Below are 11133 nucleotides of genomic sequence, written 5' to 3' on the forward strand. Positions count from 1 at the left end.
CTTCCCTTCCCCTGGCTGCCGGCACCAGTTTTCCTCCGGCACCTGAGACCCAGGCCTTCGCTCCGGCCTGGAGCCTTCCGTCTTTGCTGCTCTGGCCCAGAGCCCTCCATCTTTGCTGGGCACCACCGCTTTGCATCTACGTATGCAAAATAACCGCCATCTTAGTTGGGTTAATTTGCATGCTCTTCTGATTGGCTGGTGAGTGTAGTGGAGGGACAGTCAATTTACATGTTTTTCTATTATTAGGTAAGACTAGGAGTCCAGTGTGTGAAATTGCGTAGCCCCGCCCACCCACCTGCCACCCTGCCTTGACATCTGACCCTCTCCATGCAGAGCTCCAACACGCCTGGCCCAGCCCCCAACCCCTCCGGCCTTCTCTGGCAGCTTCAAGCCCTGCTCTCAGTCCCTAGAGTTGCCTTGGGCTGGTCCCACCTTCTCCTGGCACCTCCCCACTTCTACCCATCTCCAGAGCAATGAGGTGGCTCTGCCCTCTCATGGCACCGGAGGAGAGTGTGGAAGCCTCCCGCCTGCTGCACTGTGCTCCTTCCTCTGGCAGGTGGGTGGCGGAGCACTCTGAGTGTGAGCAGTGGGTGGCGAAGAACTGGCGCTACGGGCTCTCACCCCCGCCCTCCCCAGCACAGGATGGTCCCACCTTCTCTGGGTGCTTCCCCACTTCTGCCCTGTCTTTGGAGCAATGGCCCACAGTGCACGCACAGGCAGTCTCCTGCGATTGGTCCTTTACCCGTTATGGCATCCCGACCATTAGCATATTAGCTCTTTATTATTGTGATTTTTAAAAAATCTGTTTTTATAAGTGAGATTCATCAAGGTTTTATAATTCTTGTGGTCAGACTTGAGGATCAAATACAGCTTTATAAAAAGAATTGGAATTATTTCATCTTTGTCTATATGCTGAGAAACCATTTAAATAATTCTTTAAAATTTTGAAGAAATGCATTCTGACCCAGCTTTAAGGTGGTACTTTCATAAAATTTTGACTACTTTCTCAAAAGTTTCTAGTTATTGATTTCTAATGTTTTCTTTTTCTTGTTTAGACTATTTTTTATTTATATTTCCCATTCATTTTTCAAAGCAGCATAGCTATATAAAGTACTGATTATAACTATTTTAATTTTTTCTATATCCATAGTTATAGCCCCTTCCCCATTACTAATGTGGTACCTTTATGTGGCTTGCTTTTTGTCTTCAATTTCTCAAATTATAGTCATATTAACATTCTTCTGGGAGGTTTTATACATACTAATTTTGCCAAATGCTTTTAAAGATTCAGTGTGCGTATGGGAGAACAAAAGTTAGGTGGAAGTACATGACAGCTTTTTCTTTTTCCTTCAGTAAATGCATACGTAACATGATTTATAGGGAATATATTCTATTAAGTGCCAGATATTTGGTATATAAGATTGAGGATAAACTCTGTTCTCAACTGATTATGACTTTCTTTGCTAGTTTACATAATCTCTTAATGTAGTTTGCTTTTGTTAAATTACATTATATGGATTAATTTTGTGAACTTAGTTGAGATATAACTAAATTATAAGTCCTGCTCCCTACAAGCAGATAGACTTGTAGGATAGATAAAATGGGTATATGCAGTCCTAAATGCACAGGGATCTGGAGGAGGGTGTTTTATTACTCACTGAGGCACAGTAACTTTTACCACACCATTTACAAGGAGGGTCAAAGTTTCTGTCATTCTATCCTCAAGTTTCTTCCTTAAAAGTAGGTGTGGCCCTGACCGGTTTGGCTTAGTGGATAGAGCATCGGCCTGCGGACTGAGGGGTCCCGGGTTCGATTCCCGTCAAGGGCATGTACCTGGGTTGCGGGCACATCCCCAGTAGGGGGTGCGCAGGAGGCAGCTGATGGATGTTTCTCTCTCATCGATGTTTCTAACTCTCTATTCCTCTCCCTTCTTCTCTGTAAAAAATCAATAAAATATATTAAAAAAAAAAAAGTAGGTGTGAAGGACTGTGAAAGGTCTGAGACTTGACCCTCCTTACAAACTAACAAGTGAGCCTGTCAAAGTTTTATCTATGCTGGCAGAAGACATGAGACTCCTGGATCAGAGGCAGAGGACCATTTGTTATTCATAGCAATAGGGCAACAAGCAGAGTGCCAGATGACACCTGCACACACAATGGGTTATATCACAAGAATGGAACCCTAGCTTAGGGAACCCAATTTTTTATAATGGACAGTAACATGCCTGCTCTTGCTCAGAAGACAGTACTATCTCTATTTTCTAAGGCTGTTTGCTACATAAACATCCTTAAAACGATTGTCAGAAACAAAGGCAGCCAGTGCCCCTACTCATACAATATATAGAAATACAAGAGACCTATGAAGAGTTTTCTCCCAACAGTAGGACGAATGAATGAGAGAGATAAGGGCCTAGAAATAAAAATTGTGTTTGTAGCACTGGGTTTTCATATAATATGAGGAATAAAACTTAGAATTATAAATTTTGTGGGTTAATTCACTAGCATAAAATTATAAATCTGTTTTTTGTAAGTTGTATTGATTTTGGACTGCTTGTATGTTTTAAAATTCATTTCCCTTTTAATGCCCCCCCCCCATTTTTTTCTTACATTTTTAAAAATTCCCTGTGAGATTATACTCTATTATGGTTGAGTTAAAGGAAATATAGGTGAAGACCTTGCGTTTGCATTGCATGTGCTGGAATTAAAGGGAGGCTGCTGCATGTCCTGGGATAGATCACTGAAGTGGCTCTGGCCCACGAAGGTAAGAAACCCAAGGGACGGGTCCAGCTCAGATGGAAGCATGGGGGCTGCTCTAAAAGCCGTCTCTTCCCAACTGGAAATCTCTTATGCACTCCTTCACTGGCAAGCCTTTGGGATGTTTTATGTTTTCACGAGACAGCCACTGTGAGATGGAAGTCCAAGCGTTTGTTCTGGCACCACAAACAATTTCAGTTACATCTGTGTATAATAAAGATACCTAGTTTGTATCTTTATATTATTCATATTCATATTTCATTTTATTTTGGATAAAATACTTCTTCAAGTAAGTTCCTCAGAAAGAATACAAAGGCAGATGACATTCTAAAATCTTTCAGGTCCAAAAATACTATTCTCGTATACACATGATGATTCATCCAACAGAGGATTCCAGGATTGCCGTTCTGTTCAAAAGCTGAAAATGGATCACTGTTTTCCAGCTTTAGAGATGCAGATGGGACATATGAAACTCATTTGATTTCCTTTCCTTTGTAATTAACCAATGTTTTTTCCTGCCTTTGGTATTAATTTTTCTATAAGTCTAGCACTTGGTAACCCCTTTGATCTGAAAATTCATGTCTGCCTTTAAAAAAAAGGGTAATATTTCTTTGATTTTTCTTACCATCTGTTTCTTGCTCTCCTGATTTATGTATTAGGTATATATTTAGATATTAACTATCCTGAAACCTTACTACCCATATTTTCAATCTGATTTCCATTTCTTTTATATTTTATTTTTGTAAGATTATGTCTCTCTTTGATCTTATCAATCCAATGTACAACTGTATTCTATTTTTTAATTTCCCTACTCAGTTTTTGATTCTGAAATGCTTTTTTAAAATCCCTTTCCCTGCCCCCTCATTATTTGTCCTCAAGATACATATTTTCTAAAGTTCTCTTCTGCTTCCTCTTATAAAGACTCCTTATTAGGCGTCATCTCTTCTAGTTGTCCTTACCTCCCTCCTTCATGTGAGTCTCCCTGAGATTTCTCCTTGACTATTCATTTCAGTGAGTTTTTATTACTTCAGCACCTATAAAGGTCAAGTGATTCTTCCATTGATCTAAAAAAAATTTTTTTTTAAAAATTTAAATTCTTTATTGTTTAAAGTATTATTTAAGTCTCCTTTTTCCTCCATTGACCTCTCTCTATCCGTTCCCACCTCCACCTAAAAAAATTCTTAATCTAGCCCTAGCTGGTTTGGCTCAGTGAATAGAGCATCGGCTTACGGACTGAAGGGGCCTGGGGTCGATTCCCGTAAAGGGCACATGCCCAGGTTGCAGGTTCGATCCCCAGGAGGGGGCGTGCAGGCGGCAGCCAATCAATGATTCTCTGTCATCATTGATGCTTCTATCTTTCTCTCCTTCTCCCTTCCTCACTGAAAACAATAAAAATATTAAAAAAATTTTCTTAATCTATCTACTTGCCCCTAACTTATTCTCTATTTCTTACTATTTTATACATGATAAAATTGCCATTCTCACATGATAATCCAGGACTGAATGCTTAAGTAATGAAAAAAGCCACTTCATCTCTCTTACTAAAATTCCTCATTACCGGTGGTTTTTTAAAGAGACTTTTGTTGAAAAGAGCATGGCTCTTTTGTAAAAGGTCCAATTATAAAAAGTTGCAGAGAAGTGTGTTTGGTGTTTATTGAGAAATATTAAAGACTCTCTCCAAATTAAATGCCAAGGACTGAGAGATATTTTTGAATGATTATAAAACTCTGCTTATCAGAAAAGTGATCCTAGGAAGGTATTTCCTGGTGATAAAGGCAGTCACCTTTATCAGGTCCCATTTATCCAAGAAAGATGTAGAAATCCCAAGCTAATAATAACACAGAAAAATGTCTCTGGGAGCAACTGACAAAGAAGCCCTAAGAATTTAATGGTTTTCAATCTTAGCTTTACATAAGAATCATCTCTGGGAAATCTTAAAAATAGCAATGGCTGGGCCGCACTCCAAACCGATTAAAGTAGAATCCAATTATTTTAAAGCTCCCCAGGGAATACTAATGTACATATGTGTTGGAAATGACTACTCTGAAAGCGAAGCTCAGCTACAAATACACCTGGGCACGTTTCATCAATTGGGTGATCACAGCCAGGTTGAGAGTTGCTATGATATCCAGTAAGCCAAGGAAAAGAATGAAACAGATGTTGGTATTAGGCAGCACGATTTAGAGTGGGACCTTAACTAGAGCAGTGACTCAAAGGGTGGCACCCCGAGCAGTAACGTCAGTATTACCTGGAAACTTACTAAACATGCAAATTATCAGGCCCCGGCCCCAAACCACTGAATCAAAAACTCTGGGAGTGGGGCCCAGCAATCTGTGTTTTAGCGAGCCCTCCATGTTTGGGAACCTCTGTGCTAAGGGAAGTGTTTCTCGGTTTTCAGTGTCCATAGGAATCACTTGTAGGATCTTATTGACTGCAGCTTCTGTCTAGGATGGGGTCAGAGATTCTGCACGTCACACAAGTTCCCAAGTGACATGGATGCTTCTTGATGGAAGGCCACACTTTTCATGGGGGGAGAGGGGGGATCCCAGATATTTTATTTTATATATTTTTTTGTTAATCCTCACCTGAGCATATTTTTTTCATTGTTGTTGTGTGGGGTTTTTTTGTTGTTGTTGTTGTTTACTATTGCAAACTTTTATTATAGAATGCCTGGGACAGGAAAGCACATGTAGAAAAAAAAATAGAAATTATGCAGTTGTCTATTAACTATGCTCAGTTTTATGTCTGCACGATCAAATTTCAGAAGCACCTTCCCCCCGGCCTCCCCTACCCCCCAGCGTCTTGTGTCCATTGGTTATGCTTATATGCATGCATACAAGACCTTTGGTTGATCTCTTACCGACCGACCCCCGCCCCTGCAACCCTCCCAGGGGAAGGCCACACTTTGAAGAGCAAGAGGCTAGAGATCAAAAGAGAGCATGCCATTACCAGACAGTCTCTGGTAGGAGGTGGCAATCATGGTGTCAAGTTGAGGCTAAACTGAAAGCTGTGTGGATTAGATTTGACACCTTGGCTAGGTGCTGGAGTGGGGTTTGTGAGCACTGGTGGAGACTCCTAGTTTAATTACAATTAGCATAGCTTTTCAGCCCAAGAGCTGCAGCTCAAGGTGTGGAGGAACTAAATCTATATAATTTAACCAATGTAACCAGCATATCATTCTCAATATGAAGATAAAAACTTTCTGCCTTATGCTCTGCTATTTAAGCAATCATTTTGCTTTGACTAGAAAAGGACTCATGGCAAGATGGGATGCCACCCAGAAGAGGCAGTTTCTGGAGATTAATATGAATTTAGTAAAGGGTCAGGTTTTCTGGGGAGCCCTCATAATTTTTAATGACCTCTTTTGCTGTTTGTAATGATATTTCTAAGATCCAAATCTGCCTATGCATTGCCCTGTTTAAACCTTTTGGTCGCTCCTTACTGGTTTTGACCAAAGCTGTTTCCTAGGCTCATAAGGCCTTTGGTGATCTGGCCTTCACTACTACTTACCTCTTTAGCCTCACTTCTTCAGCTCTCCCCCATATTCCATTCAAGTCTAGCAACAGTGAACTATTTTTGATTTCTCAAATCAAGTGGGCTTTCCTTTGCCTCTATTGGTTGAAGTTTGAAAAAAATCCTGACGTTAATTTGTAGGCATACATAGCGCAAGAAAGGCCTTTCTTTAAAAATTCAGAATTGTAATTACTATCTGCAATAGTGACATAATATAATGAATATTTCATAAACTATTTTTAATGCTTACTTAGTATGTTATAACACATAGCCATTATGAAATATATCTATGTTTGACAAAGCTGACATTAATATAGACTGCATAATCTAAGACAAATCTGAAGTAATACTTTAAAACCCCAAGTTGAAAGTTTGAAGTAGTTTTGATGGTTACCTTTTAGTTTTTGTAATACCATGTGGCTTGTCTTCTCTGCTCTGTGATACTGTCATAGATGTGGGTGTAGGAGAAATAGCCTCTTTGGATTCCAACTGGGAATCAAATGTGAGGGGTGCAACACAAGCTTTCCTCTTTACGAAGCCCTGGACACTGTTTTTCTGCAACAAAGACAAAGTTTTACCACTGTGCAAAAAAGAGTGCGCTTCACATAGGGAAAATCCTGTGTGGAAAGGTCAAAATTAACCTCACTTTATACACACACACACACACACACACACACACACACACAATTTACGTGTAGTCAATAATGGAAAAATTATACAGATTGAAAATTGGAGGCCTTGTACACCAATTTTTTTATGCCATTGCTGTGTGACCTGAGCTGCTCTTTGCCTATATATGAAATAAGGGTGTTGGACTAGATCAGTGGTTCTCAACCTTCCTAATGCCGCGACCCTTTGATACAGTTCCTCATGTTGTGGTGACCCCCCAACCATAAAATTATTTTCGTTGCTACTTCATAACTGTAATTTTGCTACTGTTATGAATCATCATGTGAACATCTGATTTGCAGGATGTATTTTCATTGTTACAAATTGAACATAATTAAAGCATAGTGATTAATCACAAAAACAATATGTAATTATATATGTGTTTTCCGATGGTCTTAGGCGACCCCTGTGAAAGGGTCGTTCAACCCCCAAAGGGGTCGTGACCCACAGGTTGAGAACCGCTGGACTAGATAATGGTGAAGGCTCCCTCCTAATTCCCAAATTCAGAAATTAGGAACAACCTATATCTTTAGGAAAGTCAATATTGATATGTAGAGTTATTGGAACCATAGCAGGCTGGTTTCTCCAACCTGTTCCTCTTCCTGTCACGACACATGTGATGAATCACATGATTTGTCTAGTAGCATGAGCCAGTACTAGAGTTAGGAAGCAATCAAAGGAGAACTTTGTTCAAATATTTATATAGATGGACTGAAGAGGAATAAGGAGTGCTAAAGAGTGAGTTAAGGAGCCAAAAATCTTCTATAAAAAATTCCCTCAAAGAACAGCACAGAGGAACAGAGATAAAAGGAAAAATTTAAAGCAAATCAAAGGATCTGAGAACTTTTGCTTCTGCCAATGAAGTTAGATAATGCACTATGGGAATTGCCTTTCTGCTTCAAACTACTAGAAAACAAGACAAAATATAGGAAGACAACTGTAAGCAGGCATTAGAAAACAAGCAGAGCCACAGTCCCTGAAAAAAAGGGAAACAAATGAGGTAAACCGTACGACAGCCCAGCTTCAACTTGGAGGCAGTTTCCAGGCTGAGGCACCGGGAGGGGAAACTCCAACCAAACCTTGTGGCCTTGACCTTGTTGAGTTTAAGAGACAGATTTCACCAGCAATCACTCTTGGGCATTCACTCCAAAGAAATTTGTTTATTTAAAAGCCTGTAAAAAAATATTCATAGCAGCTTTACCTTATCTTATTTTTTAGCAGCTTTATTTTTAAAAGCAAAATACCTGCACACAATCCATATGTCCTTCAATGAGTGAGTAACTGAAACTCTGTATATTCCTATAATGGAATACTACTCAGCAATAAAATTTATATATTATTTATAATAATAAAGCTATTGATTTGTATAAGATCTTAGATGGACCTCAAGGGCATTATGCTTAATTTAAAAAATCAATGTCAAAATTTTAATGTACTGCCTGGCTGACAAAGCTCAGTGATTGAGCATCGATCTATGAACCAGGAGGTCATGGTTCAATTCCTAGTGAGGGCATGTGCCCCGGGTTATGGGCCCCATCCCCAGTGTAGGTGTGTGCAGGAGACAGCCGATCAATGATTCTCTCTCATCATTGATGTTTCTATATCTCTCTCCCTCTACCTTCCTCTTTGAAACCAATAAAAATGTATTTTTAAAAAGTTTACATACTGAATGATTATACTAGAGGCCTGGTGCACAAAATTTGTGCACAGGAGGGGGTGGTGTCCCTCAACCTGACCTGCACCCTCTCCAATCCAGGAGCCTTCAGGGAATGTCCTACTGACACAATCTGGCCTCCCTCTGCATGAGGTGACAGGGCTGATTAGGGGAAGGCACAGCCCCCATCACTCCACTGCTGCCACTGCCAGCCACCACAGCCACCAAGGTGTTTTCATTGACACAAACTCCAGTCCCTTCACCACAAAAAAATGCTTTTAGAGAGCGTGGAAGAGAGAGGGAAAGACAGAGAAAAACATCAGTGTGAGAGGGACACCTCGATTGGTTGCCTCCTGCATCAGCCCTGACCTGGGCCCTGGCCAGGGAGGAGTCTGCAACCTAGGTACATGCCCTTGACCAGAATCGAACCCAGACCCTGCGGTCAGCAGACCGAGGCTCTACCCACTGAGTCAAACTGGCTAGGCCAAGAAATGACATTTCTTAGCACCTCCAGCAGTGGACCTTTGTTTTTTCCTCCAGGAGTGAGGTGGAAAAACCCTAGATCACCTTCTTGGATTCTTTTTTTTTTTTTTTTTAACATATTTTATTGATCTTCCACAGAGAGGAAGGGAGAGGGATAGAGAGTTAGAAACATCGATGGGAGAAAAACATCCATCAGCTGCCTCCTGCACACCCCCTACTGGGGATGTGTCCACAACCAAGGTACATGCCCTTGACCGGAATTGAACCTGGGACCCTTGAGTCTGCAGGCCGACGCTCTATCCACTGAGCCAAACTGGCTAGGGCACCTTCTTGGATTCTTATTAGGCAAGTTGCTAAGAACACTGTGAGTGGCGTATGAGGAGCTTAGCCAATGAGCAGTCAGAAAAGGTGTTTCCTCTGCAGCTCACGCACAGAGGCCGGGACTGCCAGCGTGCTGCAGCTGGCCGACCCTGCTGTCTGCGGGCCTGCTCGCTCGCTCACCATGGTGCCTGGCAGCCAGGACCTGCTCTCTGTGCCTGCTTTGCCCCACTACCAGGCTGCCAGCCTTGCTGTGATAGGAGCCTGTGGGATGTGGGGGCGGGACCCAGAGGTGCTCCATGCACTTCCTGGTGATGGTCATCTGCCTGGTCATGATGGCCCTAGGCTATTATTGGTATAGACAACATTCTCAAAATCACATTCCTATAGAGATAGAGAACAGATTAGCTCTTGTCAGGGACAGAGACAGGGAATGGGGTGAGGTTATGGATACAAATACAAAGAAGTAACACGAAGGAGTTCTTTTGTGGTGATGTAAACATGCTGTATTTTTGATAATATTGCATAAAGCTACACATACAAATGACCACATGAATGCAGGTTAAAATGGGGAAAACTGAATAAAGTCTGTAGTCTGATTAATAGTAATATGCTAGAGTTGTCAATATCAGTTGTGACTCATACTGGTTTTGACATAGTACAATTTTATCTCATTATAGATGTGTGTAACCAGCCCCACAGTCAAGATACAGCACTATATAAGTTATCACTAACAGGGGTGACTGGGTTAAAGGTATATGGGACTCTTTGTACTGTTTCTTCAACTTCCCATGACTCTATAATTATTTCAAAATAAAAAAGTTTTAAAAAATTAAAAAAGCAATTACCAGGGAGAAACCAAGATGGCAGCATAGGTAAACACCTGAAATTGCTGCCTCACACAACCACTTCAAAAATACAACTAAAAGACAAAACAGGCATCATCCAGAACCACAGGAAGGCTGGCTGGGTGGAAATTCTACACCTAGAAGGAAAGAGAAGAGCACACTGAGACTCAGAGGAGGTGCGGAAGTAAAGTGCAGAGGTACAGAGGCTCGAGCATGTGTGGAAAGGGGCTGGCAATGGGCTGGCAGATGTCTTTTGTGATCGGGAGGGTGGCACAAGCTCCCAACGGCCCTGACTCCAGTTCTGGGCGAGCCTCTGGGGACCCAGACTCATACGGTGAGAAACTGGACTGTCTGGTAGTGGGCAGAACTCGAGGGCGGCTTTCTATCAGAGGTGCTTGCAGCAATTACCAGGACACTGAGACCCGGGACGTCTTAGGGCAGGACTGAGGAGCAGCCATAGCTGTTTGCTCCTACCTGTTGATTCCCTGAGACCCTGCCCCACCCAAGCTGTGGGTAGAGGCCTTTGCGTATGAATGGGCTGGCCCTTTGAGATCTAAAATTACCTAACAAACTGCAGCTGGGTCAGAAAGACCCAGAACATCCAAAAGAAGGCCCAAGGCCCCACAGCAGCTTGCATTGCTTCACAGCTGGGCCTCATCTAGGCACCTCCAAATCCCAAACAAAGAAGAGGAATCTGCAGATCTCTCCCTAGCTCCTACTGGGTAGCCTCAGGCAGAGGCTAAATTAGCACCTCCTTAGAGATTCAAGAGCCAGTATACCCGGTGGTCAGAGGGGGACCATCCAGATCACAACTCCTCAGATCCATAAGGGACACACTCAGGGTGCAGTCTCAGTGAGCACCAAAGCCCCACTGAAGCAAGTCTTGCCCCAGAAG

The 11133-nt window shown here is 42.0% G+C and overlaps 1 protein-coding gene across 1 annotated transcript in view; it reads right to left on the reverse strand.

Annotated features, from left to right (window-relative positions):
* The window catches only part of LOC102755190 (chromosome unknown open reading frame, human C1orf141), a 32282-nt gene that overhangs the window by 16419 nt on the left and 4730 nt on the right, over positions 1–11133 (reverse strand). Inside the window, exon 2 of the mRNA XM_006766916.1 lies at positions 6661–6821. Coding sequence (XP_006766979.1) covers positions 6661–6821 — 161 coding nt within the window. The remainder of the gene's footprint in view (positions 1–6660; positions 6822–11133) is intronic.

The sequence above is a fragment of the Myotis davidii genome, unplaced genomic scaffold (assembly GCF_000327345.1).
Source record: "Myotis davidii unplaced genomic scaffold, ASM32734v1 scaffold122, whole genome shotgun sequence".
In the NCBI taxonomy this organism is placed as follows: Eukaryota; Metazoa; Chordata; class Mammalia; order Chiroptera; family Vespertilionidae; genus Myotis; species Myotis davidii.